Source organism: Humulus lupulus, chromosome 1 (assembly GCF_963169125.1).
Source record: "Humulus lupulus chromosome 1, drHumLupu1.1, whole genome shotgun sequence".
Lineage (NCBI taxonomy): Eukaryota > Viridiplantae > Streptophyta > Magnoliopsida > Rosales > Cannabaceae > Humulus > Humulus lupulus.
In genome coordinates, this window is record NC_084793.1 from 102,058,850 (window position 1) to 102,082,497 (window position 23,648).

Genomic DNA, 23,648 nt, shown 5'->3' on the forward strand with positions numbered 1-23,648 from the left:
GTACTGCCCCACGTTCGATATGTGCGCAGTGTCACTCAAGAATGTCCGGTTTGTCTCCTGGTGACAGAAGTGGAAGAAACCCGTTCCATATTGTTGCGGGTTGGATTTAAGGTCGAAAAGATAATTGACCTCGTGGGGAGAAGGTTCTGGCCATTTTTTAAGTTTGTACAAGATATAGAGTGCGACCAGCATTCTATATCCGTTTGGAGTAATTTGGAAGGGGACGACGTCGAAATAATTTGCCACCCCCTGATAAAAAGGATGAAGAGGGAGGAAAGCCCCCGCCTCTATGTGATACCGAGACCAGGCGCTGTATATACCTCCGGGGAGGTTAGCCCTTTGGTCTGCGGCAGGAATTTTGATAGTAACCCCTGTGAGGGGATACTTCCTGAAATAGTTAGCAACCATCCGAAGGGTCACTACACTGGTCGGGGAGGTATACCACTTGACATCAGGCATATTCTGATGATGAGGGTGGGCTCTAATTTGGATGTTAGGGTCAGGAACAGGATCGTCTCGACCACTAGTCGAGGGAGCCCTAGCCTGCAAATCAGGCTGGGCAGGAAGGTTTGGGCTATTATCAGATTCAGGTCTTTTCTTGCCTACAGACTTGGAACGGGCCATTTGAGGAGGAGAAGGACGAGGTCTGAAGGAGGATTGTGAGAAGGGAATATTGTAGACTCGGTCGGCCGGTTGTTCTTCGCCTTCCAGCAGCTGGGCGAGAAGATCGTCGTCGATGGGCCATTCACCTCCCCACAAATCTGGCATCAATGCCTGCAAACAGAAAAATGGGGAGGTGAGGATGAAGAATTTTTAAAGGCTTTTTAGAATAACGCTGGTCGAGTATAAAAGCCAAGCTTTTATACATCAGCATTCTAACAAAAAGCTAAATTTTCCGCACGAACAGTTTGAAAGATGGATCAAAGGGTGAAAGTAAAAAGTTTTTCAAGAAAGCTTTTTCAACTCCCCTTAGGGCGGGAAAAAACCTATTTTCCAACTAGCCTAAAGATCGAATTTTTACTTCGACTTTACGTCCTAAAAGTATGATCCCAACTATTACACTAACAAGTAACCCTTTTTTGCCTACAAAATATTCTACTCACAAGCGTCTCAAACCAGAAACAGATGAACTCAAACAGTCAACATACAAAAGCATGCATCATGAAAATTTGAAGCATAAGAATTCGAAAACTCACCAAGAGAATGATCGTGGAGATGGAAAAAGGGTCTTCGGAGGTCAGGGAACTCTCGGACTGAATCTTGAAAATGCAGAAGAACGGTCTCTGGAGAAGGTTAAAACTCTGGTTTTTAGGGTTTCTTGTGAGGACAATGGCGTGCGTAAAGAGAAAAGGAAGATTTCGAAGGTATTATATAAGTTTGTCTGTGGCATTGAAAAGGTGTAATCATCAGTTTCCCTTTTTCGAAGTATGGGGAAGCGGAATGGCTGTCGAATTATTACTGGGGAACCGAAAAGTCATGATTAGACAGAAGTAGGTTACTTTTTCCAAGAACACACGAAGGGTTCTGACACGTATGGTGGGGTTACCGAAGGGTCGTTCGCTCAAAAGTTTATTTATTGCTCGTGATAAATAAACTTGGGGGCCAAATGTTATCCAAAAAATTAGCATTGATGACGTGGCAAGTGATCCCTAGACACGTGGCTGACACCTGAAAGAGCTCTGCTAGGGTATCGACCAGAGGATGCACTAGAAGCAGTAAGCCGCCCGGTCTTACTTGCGACCAGCCTGGTTGATGGTTCCGCATACAAAGTAACATTACTATGAAGATCTTTGTAAATCCCGAATTTAACTCACTCAATCTCCGGAATATCCGATGATTCAGGGGAGAGTATCTGTAACAATCTTTTGTAATCCCTCTTGAGCCTATAAATAGCAAAAGATAGCTCAAGGAAGGGACTTTTTGGCTTTTAAATTATTTGAGATTAGAGTAATTCTCCTTGGAATATTCTATTGTTCTTCAAAGGCTAGTGAAACTCATTGAGTCCTTGTTCTTTAATCACTCCTTTGATTCCTATATCAATAACAGTCTAAGTGGACGTAGGTTATTACCAGATCCTTGGGCCGAACCACTATAAAAATATCGTGTTCTTATTACTTTTTCATCATTACGTTATTATCAACACATTCATTCATATCAAGCATATTCTGACTCCATGTCAGTTGACCAAATTCTGGGTCAACACAACCAGACCCTCTTGAACAAGTCTTTTGTGAACCTGGGTTCTTGTACTCATTTTTTACCCCAACATATTTTCATTGAAATCCACGAAAGCTCTGATAACTTCATTCTGCTCATTAAGCCAAGTTCCATTAGCATCTTTGATTGAGTAAATAGTATTTTGGAGTCTCCTCTTTTTGATGCTAGCTTGAAAGAGCTTAGTATTATCATCTCCATAAGTGAGCCAGGCTATCTTAGATTTTTGTCTCAGAAAATTCAAATAGTTTCTATGAGTCTTGGCATAGTGTCTCCTAGCTTGAATTTCCTTTGCTATTAAGTCACCATTACCAGGTTGAACCCTCAAGGCCAATTGAATATCAATTAAGGCCTTATAAGCTTCAATATCCTGAACACCAATATCACCTCTACCTTGTTGATTCAAGCCCTTGAAACCATACTTTAGAAGCTTAAGTTTGGTGACAAGTCTATACATTGGTGACCCTGCAATAATCTCTTGCCAACCAGTTTTAACAACATCACTAAAATCCCTCAAAGAACTCCAATAATTGAAGTATCTGAAAGGCTTCTTTTTATCATGAAGTCTTGGATAAATTGAAAGGAAGGCTGGTGAATGATCAAAGTCTCTTTCAGGAAGAAAGGTGACTTCTGCTGTGGAAAACTTTTCCAACCAGTCATTGTTTCCCAAAACCCGATCCAGCTTAGCATAAACACGATCTTTCCCCTCTTGTTTGTTATTCAAAGTAAAATACGAACCATTATACTTGACATCTTCAAGGCCACAATCACAAACACAATTTTGAAACGGCACCATTTCAGTGGCATTTCCACGATACTCAAACCTTTCTTCAGTAGACAAAAATTGAGTTGAAATCCCCACAAACAATCCAAGGAAGCTTAGTGTCATTAGCAATGATTCCTAAGTCATTCCAAATATGTTGCCTACCATTGCTATCTTTAAGAGCATAAACAACTGTAATAGCAAAATTAATTCCCCTTTTCGGGCTAACCAAGCAATGAATAAATTGATTAGTACCTCCTTTTATGTCAACCTCATAGCTATTTTGATTCCAAGCTATAATAATCCACCCATTAGGATGATGAGCAAGATTACAAGTAAAACACCACCCTTGAAACATATTAAGGTATAAGGCTCCCATTTTGGCAGCCTTAACCTTTGTTTCTAGTAGCCAACAAACCCAATTCTCTTATGAGAAATCATTTTCATGACTTCATTTTGCTTTGTGATTTTGTTGATGCCCCTAACATTCTAGAAGAACAACTTATCCATTTATTGGTGGAGGGTCTCCGCCTCCATCAATAATGGACTTCATCTCACATAAGACTTTTCCAACCTGGACTTCATGAACAGAAACCTCTTCGAGCACATCAAAATAGTTACTGGTTTGCACCTTGGAAAGACTAGCAATCAACACTTTCTTGCCCTTAACTTCTTGAAAACCTTGTTCATTAACTTTCTTTCCTAAGTTACTTTCATCGTTGGCAACAAGAGCCGCTTTAGGCTGCCAAATCTTCTTCAATTGGACTATTTTCTGGTTTTGCTTACACACATTACTCAAGTGGCCAATACCTTTACAAATATATTTATGTTGGGATAAATATATTGCCTTAAAGTTAATTTTGAATTAATTGATATTTATGTTGGGATAAATGTATTGTCTTTAAAGGTTGTTTAAACAAAGAAATGAGAAAATTAGGGATACCCTAATATGGTTGGGCGACACACACTGTACAACACAGTGTGTGGCGCCTAACTCAGGGATTTTTATCCCTAGGATTTGAATTTTTAATTTCAAATAAATTTGTATAATCAGTAATTTAATTATTCTTTTTAAATATGATTCAAATACATAATTAAATATAAATATCATATAAGTTTTATTTGAATTTTATTTTTAATAAAATAAAGATTATTTAATTAAATTAAATATTTTTATATAAGTATGATAGTACGTGACTTTCAGAAGAAGCTTTCATTAATTTTTATGAGATTACAAATATAGACTCTTTCTAAAAAGCGATAGTTTTCTATAAAACTAAAAACTATTCTAAACCTCTTCTCTCAGTCAAACCTCTCTAGATCTCATGTGTTGAGTACATCAATCAACCTTTTGAATCCTATGTGCCCACACACGTCCTTGTGTGTTTGAGGATTGGTTTGGAAGATCAAGGTGTGAGCTTTCAGATTACTGGATTGGAAGATCGTTGATTTTATACAAAAAGATTCAAGGACACTTATAGGCTACAAGAGGTATTCCCTGATCTGTTTTGTATGTGATTTGATGTTTATATATGTATATGATCCTTGCTAGTAGTAATAGTTATTAAAATGGTTCCAAATATTCTACTGCACACCTTTGATTTGATCATTTAATATAAGAAATTGGTATCAGAGCAGTCTATACATATATATATTAAATACTGTATGGTTGAATGATGGATTGTTAATATATGGTGCTATTGTGTTAGGAATTTTAAATTTTCTAAATCTTGTGTAAGACATAAAGGTCATAGGATTTTTGTAATTTTTTTTTTGAAATATGTAATTATAAAAATTTATACACAAGAGTGATGAAGGACTCGAGCCTAGTGCCCGAGCCTTAGCCGCGCGCATCAGGCCCCTGCCTGCGCATGCATGCACGCCAGCTTTGCGGCTTCTTGTGCACTGCGCATGTGTCGTGCCCAACCCGCCTGCGTGCTAGCCAAAATACCCATGTCGTGAGCACCCAAGCCCTTGGCTCCTTAAAGGTTTCCTAGGGCACGATACTTGGTGCCCAAACCCTAGATCCTATTTTTGTGCAATATCTTTTGTTTAATTAATTTTAAATTATTTGAATTTAAAATTTTAATTATCTTATTTTATTTTATTAGCAAATAAAATATCTTTTAGTTGATTAAGATCTTTTAATATCTTAAGTTTAAATAATTATTTGAATTTTGATTCTTTAATTAGTTAAATTCAACTAAATTAAAAAGATGACAAAAATGGTTATTTAATTAAAAGTTAGTTTTAATTAAACAAATTAATTAGAAAGTTTGTTTCTAATTAATAGGATGGGAGAGGAGAAGCATTCTTTGAGAGTCTTGAAAGCTACATAGGCTTAGATTGCAATTTTATTTATAATTTTTCCAATTGTTGTAAATTTTAAAAATACCCAATAGTACTCGTTTCATCATTTATTGTATTTATTTAAATAAATGTTCATTGATGTTTGATTGATAACATGATCATGCATTAGTCAATTACATGCCATTCATGAAACCCCACACAATTTCTCATTAATCATGCATATTTTAGAAACATGATTATTTAGGATTGTCCTATTTTTTTATAAACCAATTGCATGTAAGTATTAAATTAGTTAGAACTTAGTAACTCACACCATAATAAAGGCAAAAGATTTTATGAGCCTTTAAGATAACCAACTTTATGTAAAAAGCATGTTAGTAAAGTTAGATGAATGTAATGGGTAATTATCTAGATCACATTAATTATAGAAACAGGCTCTTTTACAATTATAAATGTATTTGGTAATTAATTATAAATGTCTAAACCAATCCAAAATAATAGCTTCATCAAACTTCTCATTCCATTGTTTTGGTGCATATTTTAAACCATATGATCATTTCCCCATTAAACAAACTCTTCTAGTTGTTCCATGTACACCTACTCGTCAAGGTTACCATTTAGGAATGTCATTTTGACATCCATTTGATTAACATATAGGTTCTGTATTGATGATAATTGTAATGTCCCAAATTACCTAATAGGGATTAGGGCCTTGATTAGGGGGCCAGGATCACAAATTATGGAAATTATGGGATTATGTGATATATATGTGTATCATTATATGCCTATGTGAGTTATACTATAATATGACTTGATATGCTTGTTTAGGTGTATTAAATATGCATGTGGGCCCATTTCTGATTAAAAAGGGAGATATTTGTAATTTGGCTCGTTATGGGTATATTAGGTATATATGTGATATATTTGTGAGACCACATCATTATGTGGATATATTTAAGTTACTCGCCACGAGGCGATTCTGGGGGGAAACTAGTGGGGAAGTCACAATGGGACCAATACTTGACTCGGGGAGAGCCAAGGGGTATTTAGGGTATTTAGTACATTACTGGGATCGGGTAATGGGGAATTATTTGGTAATTTTTTGAGGATATTGGATGTAATGAGAATTATAAGGCATTAATTTTGATTAACGGGATAAGTGGCAAATGACAAATTTACCCTTGAGGGCTTAAGAGGGCAAGGCCTAGGCTAAGGGGCAAAATGTTCATTTTGGTGCCAAATTAGTGACTTAGTCACTCTTCCCTTCAGCAATAGGAAACCCCAAAACAAAATAAAGCATCATTCAGCCCTCTCCTTTTCTCTTTCTTGTTAGTCTCTCTTTCTCTCTCTTTTCTTGGTTCGATTTTGAGGAATAAATGGAAAACTTAAGATTAGATTGAAGGCTTGACTTTGGGGCTTGATTAATTCCAGATAGGAGGACATAATCACAGCCGAGGTAAGCTTCAATTCTTGTTTTAAGTGAATTTTGTTTTTGTTTTGGGTGTTATTGAGCTTTGAAGCTCAAGGTCTTGGATTGAAGTATTTTGTGGAGGTTTTGAATGAGATAAGCTTGGATTTTGATGCTGGTAGTGTGTTGATAATGTTTGGGGGATTTAATTATGGCTTTAGGAATTGATTGGGATGATTTTTTGAAAGGTTTTGATTGAGGAAAAATATGGATTTCTTGGTTCACAGGGTCGCGCCTCCGCCTGTGTGAACCTAGGGCGCAGAGGCGGTTTGTCTGGGTAGACATGATGCGACCCTCAGGGGCCTGCCGTGACCGGTGTCTTGAATTTTAGACAGGGGGCTTCCTGTCTGGGAGGCATGCCACAAACCTTAGGGGCAAGTTGCGGCCCGCATGGGAAACTTTGGCCACCTTAGGGTTTTAGTGATGAGAATTCAAACCTAAGGGCTTAGGATCGATCCTACTACTCGATTTAGTAGAGTTTGACGTCCCGGAGGCTAGGACTCGGCCTGGAAACCTTTATTTACTTGTTATTGATGGGATGCTATATTATGGTTGCGACTAGGTTATCACTAGGGTCTCGGAATTAGGATCGTTCTCGAGGGTCGTTAATTTGTAACCTGTGCTTGGACTAAATGTAAGAAAATTTCACCCAGTACGTGATACATGTGATTATGGCTTGGGCTGAATTGCTAAACAGGAATGTGAATAGGGCATGAATGCCTGAGAATGTGCATGATTATGATTATGATTATGCTTGTGATCGTTGATTAAGCATGTTGAATGCTCTGTATCTAGATATTTGATATATGATATATGCTTGGTTGCATTATTGGATTGACAAAGGCTTGACTTATCAATCAAGGGTGGGAATAGCGTGTTGAGCGCTGGTAATTTTGGTTAGGCTAACAAGGAGCACATCATACGCTTGTCGACCTATTGGTCAAGGAAAATTCAGCGCCAGGTACTCTGAGCTAGCTCTAAGGCTGGTTAAACAAAGGATAGGGCAATGGGCCCCGAGGTTACTTATTAGTCCCATATCCTAAGGCTGGGCCCCAAACTTGACTTATGAGTCAAGGGTAGCCTTAGTACCCTGAGTGCTTTTCGTAAATCATTGAATTATTACTCAAGGAAGACCTTAGCACGTTGAGTGCTGTCGTAAAGCATTAACTTATTAGTCAAGGACGACCTTAGCACACTGAGTGTGAGTCGTAAGGAATTGACTTATTACTCAAGGACGGCTTTAGCACACTGAGTGTTGGTCGTAAAGCATTGACTTATTAGTCAAGGATGACCTTAGCACGCTGAGTGCTGGTCGAAAAGCATTGACTTATGAGCCAAGGACGTCCTTAACACGTTGAGTGCTGATCGTAAAGCATTGACCTATTAGCCAAGGACTTCAATAGCGCGCTGAGCATTGGTCGATATGGTTATGCCTAATCAGGAGTGCATTATACACTTGTCTGACCTATTGTTCATGGAAAATTCATCACCAGGTACGCTGGGCCAACTCCAAGGCTGGTTATACAGAGGATAGGGCAATGGGCCTTAAGTGACTTATTAGTCCCATATCCTAGGGCGCTAAGCCCCAATATGATTTATTAATCATGTATTTTGGGCATTGGTCTCCAATATGATTCATTGATCATTTATCTTGGGTTATGGGCTCCATATGACACTGTAGTCATTTATATGAATGGTATGCATGCATGAGTTTGTTTATTACTGCTAAGCATGCTTAGCATGATTTAGTAAATATGCTATGAACTGCTTATGACCATGTTTAAGTTTTCTTGCTGAGCCTTGGCTCACAGGTGCTTTGTGTTGTAGGTAAGAGGAAAAGAAAGCTTGACCATCCTTGAGTTGGAGAGCTTAGGCAGCGATGTGTACATATGTGGCTACTCGACCACCACGGCCGAGGTTTTAAAGAGGAGCTAGGGCTAAACCTTATTTTTCTGAGTAGGTCGGCTGGTTGTAAATGTTTCCATTATAATTAACCTTTTTAAATGTATTTTGGGATCCCATGTATAAAGTAAACGTTTTAGTGAAATGATTGTACCTTTGACCAAAAAATTGTAACCCTAAATTGTTAGTCACGTTTAGTTACATAGTTATGAGAAAATGACTCGTTTAGCACTATTTAAAATACACAGTGTAATGGTCCCTGAGTAGTACGACGTTACAATAATGTTAGGATTAATGCCTTAAAAACATGTTAAGACATTTTATTGATTTAAATAAAAGTACAATTTTAATTTATGTGAATGTTATAATTATTGTTTGAATAATTTATATAAATATCTAGAAAATTTCATATTCATTTATGAGGATAAAATCTTGCATCAGTACGAGAGAATTAAGATCATATACGATGAATAAAATAGTTAGTAACATATTAAAGTAAGAAATCTTTAATGATTGGTTACTAGTACAGTTTACTAAGCACAAGAGCTGCAAGTAGTCTAGATTCGGAACACTAATGTGGATAGACATTTTGGTAAACATACTGTATATAATAAAGATTATATATGACAAGACTGAGATGAATTAACTATCATTATAGACTTACCATTTGCCATAAAGATTTAATTCTTATCATAATAGATGATCATTTGTAGATCAGTCTAAATCCTAAGTAATCATGAACTCATGTTTGTGCTTATTGGATCTTTTGTTCATTCCTTAAGGTTTTTTAGTATAATGAGGCTAAAGACTTTTGTTTTGGAGATTCTATATCATGAATGGCTGGGAACATGATTTACAATAATGGAATCCTTACTAACCTAATGGATCGAATACTGGTTCCCTTAAGGGTTAATTCTGGAACTGAATAGTTATTGAGCTCAAATCTATAATTTGATTATAGATTAATTATTTGCTAGTGAACTAATGGTGCATAAGGAGCAAGAGGTCATTAGAAGAGTAAGATAGTAGCACCAAATTTGTTTATTTAATTTTGTGCTTTTCTTTAATATTAATTGTTAAGTGTTAGGAATTCACTTTTAATTGTTTGGTAGAAACTATGTAAATTAAAATTTTTAATTGTTTCCTTTAATTGTTTTAAGTTTGTGAATTTTTTAGCTTTGGTTATGTGCACCAAGGTGCATGGTTAGTAGAATTGCACCTTGGCGCTTGTGTGTGTGGATGTGCATGGTAATCATGGTGAGCATACATTAGTGTTCATGCATAGTGTATATTTTTTTATTAACTAATTATTTATTTAATTTAGAAAAGGAAATAATTCTAAAATTTTCAAGAAGTAGAAATAGAGAGATTGGCGTAGGTAGAGGGGAAAAGGGAAGAGATAAATTACATTTTTATCCTAGATCAATTTTTATTATTTTAAATTTAAGAAAATTAAATAATGGTGGGGAAATGTGGGATTTGATTTTCCCCTATGGGTTGTCTTGGGTCATTTTGAGTAAGTAGATTTGGAAGAGTTAATGTGTGTATGTGTTTGTTGGACATGAGGAGAGAGAGAGGCCAAGGGGAGGTTGATCAACTAGGGAGAAAACTTTCCCTTTTTGTTGAACCATGTACTAGATTTTGGTGAGGGAATTAAGGAATGAAAAATCAAGCTATTATTAGGAGATTATCCCCTAGGGTTCGGGTATAGGTGATAAAAAGAAAGAGAGAGCATTCTCTTGCTTAATTGGAGTGCTAGCTGAATGCATAGAGGAGAAGAAGGAGAGAGAGAGAGAGCTCAACCTAGAGAAAGAAAGAAAGAAAGAAAGAAAGAAAGGAAGGAAGGAAGGAAGGAAGGAAGAAGAAGGAGGCTAGTTCAAAAATCATAAGGTATGCTTTGATTGTGTTCTTGTTTTGATTCTTTAAGGAAAGTCCTCCTTCTCATTCTAAGCAATTGTTCTTTCTATTTGGAGGTATTCGAAACCCCCAGGGTGCCCAAGGTTGTTGTGCTCTTGTGTTCTTGAACACAATGAAGGAAGGTAATATAATTTTTCCCCAATCTCTTGTTGTATTGGTGATCGTAATGTCTTGGGTCATGTCTTGGCTTTTTGTGTTGAAAAGTATGGTTGTAATCTATGGAGATCTTAATGTTTGGTTATTTTGATGATGTTGATATGTTTTGGTTCTTGGTTGAATTTTTTGATTTCTTGAAAGGCCTATTCGAATGGTGGTGATTTTTTGTTTCACATGAAGAGTATATTGTTTTGTTAATAAGATCCATGAGAATATTAGGGAGATTATCACTTTGAAGATATTTATGTGGGGATTTTATGTTTATGTTGCCCAAGGTTGTTGTGCCCACGGATGCATGTTGCATGCAATTTTATTTTTACATTCAAGCATGTACATATTAATCAAACATATGATTTCGGTTTTGTAACTTTGAAGAATTATTTAGTATAATTAACATTATTCTTTTATGATTTTATGTGACGCTGTTGTATGAATAGAGTTCTGATCCAACTTGTGTTACTTGTGCATGGCCCATGCAAACATGGGGTATGTATGTTGGGCATGTGTAATCTTACATGATTTTAAGACAAACGTTTGATTGTGATTTTAGGCTCGTTGTGATGTACCCCGCACTTTATTTTGCTTGGACTTGAGGTAAGGAAGTTAGCTTGTATTTTCTATGAATTATGTTATGAAAGGTATGAACTATTATGTTGCAAAAGTTATAGTGTTATGGAAAGTATAATTTATGGTAAGCTAAAGTGTTATGAAAAGTATGAGTTACTATGTTATGCTATGAATTGTTGTATGTGTGCTTGTATGTTGTATGAACAAGCGGTAGGTTGTTAGCATGCTGAACGCGACACAAAAAAGGAGTTACTAAGGATATGACGTAAGTCATAGGGCGGACGTGCCGAGGTTATTCAAGGACCAGAGTTTCTGTTTACCTCATAGAGGAGGTCTTACCGATTTATGCTTTGATGGTTGCCTCATTATGTGACATGGACAATAGGGGTGCCATGCTCACATGAATTATGAAGTATGATTATGATTATGAATATGATACGTTATGACTATGAATATAGTACAATATGATACGATATGATTATGAGATGGATGTGGTGTGGTTATGTTATGAGTTTTACGATACATATGTAGTATTTCCTTGCTGTTTCTTGAAATTGTTGCATTTATTTGTACTTCCTTGCTGGGCTTTTTGATCATCCCTTGCTTTCCCTCTTTCAGGTAGGCAATAGGGTTTCTCCTTAGCACACACAGTGATGTGGGAAGTTCTGATCTCTAGGCATGTATGACGCGAGGTGTCCTATGGGCGATTAATGATCAAGATGAGCGCCAAGAAAGATTATGAACTTATATGTTTTGGATTAAGTTTTAGTGGGACTTATTATTTTATTTTATCTTTAAAACCGCATAAAGACACTACATTTTATTTTAAAAATATTGGGCCCAAATTGCATGTTTTATCAAGGCCCCATAGAAAATTTTATCTAAAATTGTAGTTTTCTAACAAATATGAGTTGGGTGACGTTTTTACAAAGTACATAGATTAGGGTGTTCTTAAACAAATGGTAATTTTCACCAGCTCTAATTAACGAACCAATAAATGGAGGACATAACTACATTTATTGATTATATCAATGGACTACAACAGAAAACTCAGAAAATATTATTCTATAAATACTTAGGGAAATTCCATATTTATAGTTGAGTAATCATGGAATTAATAAATAAGATTATTAGATTAAAGAGTATAATTAATAATCCAGTTTATTGGAGCTTTGTATTATGCGTCCATGGTCCCCAGGTCACCTCTGTCCTACAGTGACAAGGGTAAGGATGTCAAAGGAATTAATTCCTTTGACAAATATTTCCTTGCGCTTGGCCCAGCCGCACCCATGCGCCTCCCTGTTGCAGGCTCGCTCGTGCCCCTATGCCCAAGTGAACCCTTCGTGCACGACAGACCGCTTGCCTTCTCGGACCAGCCGTGCCCAGCCTCATCCATGTGTATGAAGAGCCCCTTGGGTTTGCTCCTCCATGCGTCGGCCCTAGTGGTATAGGGCACCAATCTTTGTGCCCAATCTAGATCCTATTTTTGTGCTAAAATTATTTTATTTAATTATTTTAAATTACTTGAATTTAAAAAGATAATTATCTTATTTTATTTGGTTAAGATCTTATCTTAAGTTTAAATAATTATTTGAATTTGATATTTTTATTTATTTAAATTCAACTAAATTAAAAAGATGACAAAAATGGTTATCTAATTAAAAGTTAGTTTTAATTAAATAAATTAATTAGAAGATTAGTTTCTAATTAATAGTTGGGCCTAATAAATTGCTAATAATTATAAAGATTGGCCAATATGAGAAGAGAAGCAATCTTGGAGTCTTGCAAACAACTACATGCCATTTTATAATTTTAATTCTATTTTTTTTAAAAGGGTTGTAAGTTTAGAAATACTCAATAGTACATGGTTCGTCATTTATTTTTTATTTATTTATTTAGATAATCGTTAATTGATGTTTGATTGATAACATGATCATGCACTAGTCAATTACATGCCATTCACGAAACCCCGCACAACTTTGATCAATCATGCACTTTTAGAAACATGATGATCTTGGATTATCCTATGTGTTTATATGAATTATTTTGGTGAAATCAATTGCATGTAAACTGCTAAGTCTTAAATTAGTTAAAACTTGGTAAATCACCCCATAATAAAGACAATAGTTTTTATAGGCCTTTAAGATGACTAACTTTATTTAAAAAAGTGTTTTAGGAAAGTGAGATGAATGTAATGGTTAATTATCTAGATCACATTAATTGTAGAAACAAGCTCTTTTATAATTAAATGTATTTTGTAATTAATTACATTCATATGGTTATCAATAAACTATTAATTAAGTTAGAATTAATTGATTAGTTTTAATAAAGACATTTATTCTAAAATAATAAGTGGAAGAAGGTGAAAATCTCAATGTGATCTATGGTCTCCATTATTAGTACAACATTATGAAATATGAATAGGGCCTTGAGCCGGCTTTGTTTCCGTCCCCCTAAGGAAAGCTTTTAGACATATTAATACCAAGGTTGACTTCATAAGAAGATAGTAAAGAGTGATGTTTTAGGTTTGACCGACCCTAAGGCGACTAGTATGCAATTAAGATTTTGCGGTGGATAATTATATCTTGATCAAATTAGCGGTACTTTATTTTTAAAAGAGAAAATAAGAGTTATTTTAAGTTTTAAATAATAAAGATAAGATTGTGTTATAAGCTATCTATATTTAACTTGATCGACCCTAAGGCGACACTTTATTTGTTTTGTAGTTTTATAGTGGAATAGTAAATGATAAGTTTATGTGTTTTAATTGTTACATTCATGCATCATATTTTTTTTTTTTTAGAGATGTTGAATGATGGCAATCCAATTACTGCTTTACTTTCACTTGAAAAAATTAATGGTGATAATTTCATAAGATGGAAATCAAATCTGAATTTAATGTTAATCTATGAGTACCATAAATTTTTCACAACTGAGGAATATCCTGAAGAGCCCGCTACCAATGCCCCAAATAATATTCGGGACAAATATGATGCTTGAATTCAATCTAATAACATAGCTAAGTATTACATACTTGTGAGCATGAATGATATTATGATAACAAAGCATGAACCCATGGAAACTACTTTTGAGATAATTGAATCTCTACATGCCACGTTTGGGCAACAATCTGATTAAAGTACACATGAGACTACTAGAATCTACATGACTACTAAGATAAAGAAGGGTGTTTCTGTGCGTGAACATGTCTTGAGCATGGTCAACGTGATGCATGAAGCAGAAAGATATGGGGTCGCCATTGATGAGCCTACACAAGTAAGCATCATACTTGAATCATTCACTCCTATTTTATTTGCATTCACAACCATCTATATAATGAATAAGTTGGAATTCAACATGACCCAGTTGTTGAATGAACTGCAGACATTTGAGTCTCTTAACAAACCTATAACCAAAGAGGCTGAGGAAAATGCAATAGAGGAGAAACCTTCAACCTCTGAGGATAAAACCAAGAAGAGGTAGAAGAACAATGACAAGGACAAAAGTAAGGGCAAGAAGTCCAAGAAAGGCAAGAAGGCACCTGTAACACCCCAATTTTCCTAATATGGCTTAGTACCTTGATTAGGGGGCTGGGAGACAATATTTGAGTTAATTTTGTGCTAATGTGTTATGAGCATGTTATTATGTGAATTGTACTATGATGCGATTATGCTTACATGTTTAAGTGTATTAAATATGCATGTGGGTCTGTTTCTTATTAGAAGGGCATTTTTGTAATTTTGACATGCTGAGGGTATAATTATAATTATGTGTGATTTATAATTGTGACCACATTATTATGTGGATATATTTGAGTTACCCAGCACGAGGCGTTCCTAGTTAGCAAGTTAGCAAAAAAGTCACAACGGGGTAAAATATCCGGCTCGGGGTGAGCTTAGGGGTATTTTGGTAATTTGTTAAATTACCGAAAATTACCGAGTATTTGGTTTGACAGATTTATTTTGATTATGTGAGGTAATTTGGGATTAACGGGAATCCCAGGGAAAAAACACTAAAATGTTGACCCAAACTCTTAAGTCTCCTTATTTTGATGATTAACAAATATTTGATTATTATTTGTTACTAATGATTTGTTGATTTTGTAGCAAAAACCAAAGTGAATTAGCAAATTCAAAGTCAAACTTATGACCAAGGGCAAAATGGTCATTCTACCAAATTTTCCGGAAATGACCTGAAATGGATTTCAAGACTCAAGAAACTCAAGATAAAGGTTTAATTTCATTTCTTAGTCTTGTAAAGTGATTGCAAGTTTACTTTAAGTCATAAGTATAAAATTTGGCTCATTCATGTGCTAAAAATGGTGATTTTTCAAAATGAGAACTAGACATCCTAAATTCACTTTTAAGAAAATACATCCTGATACGGTCGTAACGCAATTGGAATTTTTGAAATCGGATAAACGAGCTAAAAGTTATAAAGAATTGAAAAACGGGAAAATAGGCATATTTTGAACTTTTGCTCACTGCCTACCATCCGGAATTCCGGTTCCCCATCCGGACTTCCGGTTCGCGGCAGGCAGCTTCAAAAAGTAACCCCCAACGGCTATAAACGGCTAGTGTTTTCCCAAACTCTATATAAACTCGTTTTTCACTCAAAATTAGGTGTTGGATGAGCATTTATTACATATATCAAACCTAATCCATTGATTTCAAAGAGCTCCCAAAGTTTAAATCATCCAAACACATATTCACACACTTGAGCCAAAATTTGTATTTATTTCTTCTAAGTGTGCTTGCTAATCACTCTAGGTTTCTCATTGTATCATCATACTTCTAGAGTGATTTTTGCTTGTAATATCAAACACATTCCCATATTGTGATTGAGGTGAGGTTGGCACCGGTTTTGTAAACAACCCGGTTAGAGTGAGATTGGCACTTCAACAATCCGAAAAAGAGGTTGATAATACCTTGGTGGTGGAAAACTATTGTAAGAGGTTTGGAAATACCTTGGTGAAAAATTCCCAGTTGTAAGAGTTAGTCAAGCCCGTTAATTGGCTCGATAGTGGAACTCAAAGCTAGGTCCATAGCTTTGAAGACCAAGGACGTAGGTGGCTTAGTTCTACCGAACCTTGTAAAATTCGAGAGTTTGCAATTTCTTAACCTTAAACTCTTTACATTACAAGTTTGATTATTCGCTATATCTAATTGATTGCCATATTATTTGCTTTTACTTGATAAATTTGATTTATTGCATAATTTGGCATATTAAGTTTTAAATTTCCGAAATTAGTTTAAATTTCCAATTCACCCCCCCTCTTGGAAACATATCTTGGGTTAACAATTGGTATCAGAGCAAGGGCTCATTTATTTGATTAGATTTCACAATCTAGAGCATGGCGTTTCCAAGTAATTCACAAAATAACATGTTAGAAGGTTTAAGCACAAATAGAGCACCATTCTTCAATGGAGTAGACTTTCCTTATTGGAGAATTAGGATGGAAACTTATCTTCAATCTATTGATTATGATTTGTGGCATATAGTGTCTAATGGTCCTTACATTCCTAAACATGTCATTAATGGTGTAGAAGTTATTAAGACATATGAGGCATATGATGAAAATGACAAGAAAATGCTTTCTAAGAATGTTAGAGCTAAATATGCACTTATATGTGGTTTGGATAGAGATGTGTTCAAAAATATTGAACAAGCTTCTACCGCTTATGATATGTGGAAAATTCTTGAAGTCACTCATCAAGGAACAAATGCTATGAAGGAAACTAAAATTCAAATTTATTCCACTCAATATGAGAACTTTAAGATGAAAGCGGATGAAACTATTGCTAACATGTATACTCGTTTCACTACTATCACTAATGGTTTGAATTCTCTTGGCAAGGTACTTTCATAAAAGGAGATGGTGATAAAGATTTTGAGAAGTCTCACCAAAGCCTATCAAGGCAAAGTGATTGCCATTCAAGAAGCCAAGGATCTCTCAACACTTCCCTTGGAAGAACTAATTGGTTCACTCATGAACCATGAAATTTTCATGAGTGCACAAGATGAAGAGGAAGTTGAGAAGAAAAAGAAGACTATTGCATTCAAGTCTTCCTCCTCCCGTGCCATTAGTGAAGATGATGAGGATAGCCTATGTAGTGACATGGAGGACTTGGCACTCTTCTCAAAGAAATACAAAAAGTTCATGAAATTCAAGAAGAACTTTGGGAAGAAGCCACAAAGAGGAAGTGACTCAAAAGAAAAAGAAAGAAAAAGCAAAGATGATCCACCAATTTGCTTTGAATGCAAGAAGCCCGGTCACATGAAAATGGATTGCCCAATGAGGAAGAAGAATAAATACAAAGGAAGGGCAATGTTGGCGGATTGGCTCAATAGTGATGAGGAGGACTCCGACAATGAGGAGAAGAATGAAGTAGCAAACATGTGCATGATGGGGTAAGCATTTCTAACCAAAGTGATTGTGATAGTGAAAATGATGATGATAACTTAGAAATGTCATATGATGAGTTGTCAAATTCATTTAAGGAACTATTTGATGATTTTGGAAAATTGCTTGCTAAAAACCAAACCCTTAGAGAAAAGACCAACATGCTATTAAAGGAAATTGAGATTTTGAAATTAAATGAAAAGAAACTTTTGGATAAATCTCAATGTGCTACTTGTTCCTCATATAAGAAAGAAATTTTTGAGTTGCATGCTAATGTAAAAAGCCTTAAGAATGACATATATACTTTTACAAAAGGTAAAGAAGGCTATGAACTTATGCTAGGGAGTCAATCTTGTGGTTTTGGAAAAAGTGGTATTGGATATGTTCCTAGTAGGAAACAAAATTTTTTGAGAAACTTCTTTGTAAAACCAACTAGCCTACCACACTTTACATGCACATATTGTAACCAAGATGGTCATACTATTTCATATTGTCATGTAAAGAGATATGCATATCTAGGCAAGACCAAATGGGTACCAAAGGGTTCCAAAACTAACAAGAAAGGACCCAAAGTTATGTGGGTACCAAAGGCCAACAAATGATTTTTTTTTTGTAGGAATCAACAAGGAAGAGAAAAAGCTTGTGGTTCTTGGATAGTGGTTGTTCAAAGCATATGACCGGTGACCCATCAAGATTTTCAAGTTTTAAGAGCAAGGAAAGTGGTTTTGTCACTTTTGGAGACAATTCAAAAGGAAAAATCTTGGGCATTGGTGATATCGGTAACGTATACTCTCCATGTATTAAAAATGTGCTTCTTGTTGATAACCTTAAACATAATTTACTTAGTATTAGTCAACTATGTGATAAAGATTTTCGTGTTGTTTTTGAATCCTCAAAATGCTCCATTGAAAATGCTTCAACCAATGAAGTTATTTTTGTTGGAGAAAGGAAGGATAATGTTTATGTTATTGATGTTGATTCCTTTGATAGCAAAAAGAAATGTTTAACCGTTATGAATGATAATTCTTGGTTGTGGCATAGAAGATTAGGACATGCTAGTATGGATTCTATTTCAAAGTTGGTTAGAAAAGATCTTGTTGTTGGTTTGCCATCTATTCCTTTTGTTAAAGATAAACTTTGTGATGCATGCCAATTTGAAAAACAAATTAAAACATCTTTTCATTCCAAGAAAGAGATTTCAACCTCTAGACCTTTGCAATTGCTTCATATTGATTTATTCGGTCCTTCAAGAATTGCTAGTCTAGGTGGTAAATACTATGCATTTGTGATTGTTGATGATTTTTCTAGATTTACATGGGTTATATTTTTGAAACTCAAAAATGATGTTTTGGAAAATTTAGTTAAATTTTGTAAGAGTGTGCAAAATGAAAAAGGGTATTCAATCACCTCCATTAGGAGTGATCATGGTGGAGAGTTTGACAATGATGCCTTAGAATTGTTTTGTGATGAACATGGTTTTAACCATAACTTTTTGGCTCCAAGAACTCCACAACAAAATGGAGTTGTCGAAAGGAAGAATAGAACAATTCAAGAAATGGCTAGGTCAATGCTCAATGAAATCTCATTACCTAAATATTTTTGGGCCGAGGCCGTCAATACTTCTTGTTATATTTTGAACCGTGTTTTCATTAGGCCTAACATGAATAAAACCCCTTATGAGCTTTGGAAAGGGAGAAAACCCAACATTGGATATTTTAGATTTTTTGGATGTAAATGCTATATTTTGAACACCAAGGACAACCTTGGAAAATTTGATGCAAAATCCGATGTTGGAATTTTTATAGGATATTCAACACATAGTAAAGCTTATAGAATTTATAACAAAAGAACTAATGTTGTTGAAGAATCTATTCATGTTGCATTTGATGAGTCTAACCCTCCTACAAGCAAAAGTGTAGATGATGATGTTGTAGGTTTGGGAGAAGAGGTTCAAAATCTTGACATTGGAGAATCATCTAACACTCCATCACAAACTCCCAAAGAGGAACCACCCGTGGAAAAGGTAAATGAAAGCAAAGGTATGGATTCTAACCTTCCACATGAGTGGAAGTTCAAAAGTGCTCATCCTATAGACCAAATTCTAGGCGATCCTTCACAAGGAGTCACAACTAGAAACTCCCTTAGAAACTTGTGTAATTTCATTGCTTTTATTTCTCAAATTGAACCAAAGAATTTTAAAGAGGCCGAGTTCGATGAATCTTGGCTTCTAGCTATGCAAGAAGAAATAAATCAATTTAATAGAAATGATGTTTGGGAGTTAGTTCCAAGACCGTTACACCAATCGGTGATTGGAACAAAATGGGTCTATAGAAATAAGGTAGATGAGCATGGGGTCATTGTGCGTAACAAGGCTAGATTAGTGGCCCAAGGTTACAATCAAGAAGAAGGAATTGATTATGAGGATACCTTTGCCCTGGTAGCAAGACTTGAGTCCATAAGAATGTTATTAGCTTTTGCATGCCACAAGAATTTTGTCGTGTATCAAATGGATGTTAAAAGCGCTTTCTTAAATGGATACATTATGGAAGAGGTTTATGTCTCTCAACCCCCCGGTTTTCAAGATCACAAATACCCTAACCATGTTTATAAATTAAAGAAAGCTTTATATGGTTTAAAGCAAGCTCCTAGAGCTTGGTATGATCGTTTAAGCACTTTTCTTATCTCAAATGGTTTTTCAATGGGAAAAGCGGATAATACACTTTTTATTAAAAGAAAATCAAAAGACATTATTATAGTACAAATCTATGTTGATGATATTATTTTTGGTGCTACTAATGATGCTCTTTGTGAAGAATTTTCAAAGTGTATGCATAGTGAATTCGAGATGAGCATGATGGGAGAGCTCAACTTTTTCCTTGGACTTCAAATAAAGCAACAAAAGGATGGAATATTCATAAGTCAATCCAAGTACATCAAGGATCTACTTCAAAAGTTTGACTTGGCCAATGCAAAGTCCATGAAAACTCCTATGACCACCTCCATAAAGATGGACAAGGATGAAAGTGGTAAGGATGTTGACATCACCAAGTATCAAGGTATGATTGGTTCATTATTATATTTAACCGCTAGTAGACCCGATATTTTGTTTAGTGTTGGTCTATGTGCTAGGTACCAATCATGTCCCAAGGAATCCCACTTAAGTGTCGTTAAGAGAATCTTTAGATACTTGATAGGCACAATGAATCTAGGGCTTTGGTATCCCAAGAACTCAAACTTTGAAATCATTAGTTACTCGGATGCCGACTTTGCCGGTTGTAAGACGGATAGGAAAAGTACTAGTGGAACATGTCACTTTCTAGGAAACTCTTTAGTGTCATGGTTTAGCAAGAAACAAAACTCGGTAGCCCTATCCACAACCGAAGCCGAATACATTGCCGCCGGTAGTTGTTGTGCTCAAATACTTTGGATGAAACAAACTCTTAAGGATTTTGATGTTGATTTTGAATGTACACCCATAAAGTGTGACAATACTAGTGCCATTAACCTCTCTAAGAATCCAATCTTGCATTCTAGAGCCAAGCATATTGATATAAGGCACCACTTCCTTAGAGACCATATCCAAAGAGGTGACATTATGCTAGATTTTGTGAGCCCCGATTTCCAACTACCAGATATTTTCACCAAGCCTCTTAGTGATGAGAGATTTAGTTTTATTAGAAGAGAGCTAGGAATGACCAACATAAATGAAATTTAAGGTTTACTAGCTACTTGAATATCATATCTCTCCTTACTTACTTATGCATATATACTTTCACTATAATACTATTCTAATGCATAAATAAGCAAAGTCTTTTAATACTTGACCTATTAGATATATGTCTTTGAGAATAACAAATTATAGGTCATGGTATGAATTTTTGGTGAACTTTGAACTCATTTTTGATTGAGTGAATATGTGAATTTTTGCATACGTGTTTAGTATATGTGTTTATGTATTTGAACATGTCTAAATAAGTTTATCTAGTATGCCTATAGGGTTGCTATGCTTGAATTACTCTTTGAACAATTTTTAGGTATGCTAAGTATTAAAAATTTGTTAGTTTTTGCCTAAATGAGTGTTTTTTGCCAAACTTACTCAATTTTCAACATTTTTCAAATCCGTCAGTTTGAGCACCTCACATTTAACATATTTGAACTATTGCAAAAAGAATTTTTCGATTTGGTTGCATAAAACTCATTTTTGGTAGCTTTCTTGAACTTTTTCGAAAAGCTTACCGTAAATCGTCGTTTTTCAACATTTTTCAGATTTTCTTGTTCGAGCATATTCATTTTGTCATATTTTAGGTGTTAGAAAAAGTTTGGGGTCAATTGGGTTAAAAATGAAGAAGTTTGGCGCGTTTTTGAAAAAGGGGCTGGGCTGCTGCACCAACCGAAATTCCGGTTGCCTGTGCACAGACCAACCGGAATTCCAGTTGGCACAGACAGCAGCCACTTAAGGGCTTTTTGGTCTTTTCAAATGCAATTTTTTCCCCATAAAAACCCTACCCACGAGTTCCATTCTCCCATTTTGATTCTACAACCTAAAATACAAGCCACCACTCTCTTCCCTCTCAAAAATCACTCCCTCAAACCCTAACTTCATCCTCCATTTTTCTACAAAAATCTCATTCTCTTTTTGCTTCCACTTCAATGGCTTCATCATCCAACCCAAGGAAGAGCAAGAGAATTGCCAATGTTGAACAAATAAGGGAGAAGAGGGCAAAAGGAAGGAATGAGCCTACCATCTTCTACAATCAAGAGGATTTTAATCGTTTCCATGATGACTTCTCCTCTAGGCCCATCAGCAAAGGTAAATTTTGTGCCCTTCCAAGCCTAGCATGTGTAAATTTCAGCCACCATTTTGAAATGTTAGGTTGGAAGTCCTTTATCAACATTAAGTCCCCCATATACCCTAGGTTAGTTAGAGGTTTCTATGCTTGCATCAAACCTAGCTATGCACCACTAGGAGTTAAAGGCACCCTTAGAGATGTCTCTTTTGAACTTGATGTTGAAACTCTAAACAACTTGCTAGGAGCACCAAATGAAGGACTTTTTCTAGAGCCAAAACCAACTCTTAAGAATGATGAAATTTTTGACATGAATGAGTGTTCTAGCGTTCTTTGTGGAGAAGGCCCTATTATCATAAAACCAAAGTTTCACAATCTCACTTTGGAAGCTAAAATTCTCCAACTCTTTATCATAAATAACCTTGCTCCTAGAAGTGGCCATAAAGATGAGGTAAACAACATAGATATACTCCTTTTATACCTTATCCTAACCAAAAAGGCACGCATCAACCTAGGCCATCTCATTCTTCGCTTTATCATTGATGTGTATAAACCAACCATGGTCAAGTCACTCCCATATGGCTTTCTCCTTAGCTACATCCTACCTCGCATAGGAATTCCCACCTCGGATGAAAAGAAGGTTAAACCTACCAAAGGAGATAAGCTAGGTACCAAAACTTTCACAAGCTTGGGGTATACTCTTATCAACCATAAGTGGGTTTTCACTCCCAAAAGAGGCCAAAGGACGAAAGAGGACCTTGAAGAAGGAGAAGAAGAAGAGGAAGAGGAGAGCTTTGGGTTACCCGCAAGTGAAAGTGAAGAAGAGGAGCAAGAAAATGAAGAAGAAGAAGCTCAACCTCCAAGCCATCCAATGCCTCAAGCTTCTCCTTTCAACATCGAGGAGGCTTTTGCTCGTCTTAACACCGACATGACAACTCAATTTACAAACTTGCGGAGTGACATGGAACAAGGCTTCCGGAATGTTCATGACAAGATGGAGGAGATGAAGGCCTACATGAGGCATTTTGGGGCTCCATCATCTTAGGCATTTGCATGTGTTTCTCTTTTTGCATCCTTTCATGTCTTATTTTATCTTGTGTACTTGTGTGTTTGCATGGCTTTATGCCTTATCTCCTTGTGTGTTTATCTTTCTTGTGTTTG

The 23,648-nt window shown here is 35.7% G+C and overlaps 1 protein-coding gene across 1 annotated transcript; it reads right to left on the reverse strand.

Moving 5' to 3' along the window:
- Positions 1–2,257: 2,257 nt before the first annotated feature.
- LOC133818935 (uncharacterized) lies at positions 2,258–3,103 on the reverse strand. Its single transcript, XM_062252054.1, has one exon. It carries the CDS (start codon positions 3,101–3,103, stop codon positions 2,258–2,260), a length of 846 nt encoding a protein of 281 aa, XP_062108038.1.
- Between the last annotated feature and the right edge of the window lie 20,545 nt (positions 3,104–23,648).

Coding starts and splice junctions, on each gene's coding strand:
- LOC133818935 (XM_062252054.1), bottom strand. CDS start 3,103: ATGACACTAAGCTTCCTTGGATTGTTTGTGGGGATTTCAACTCAATTT.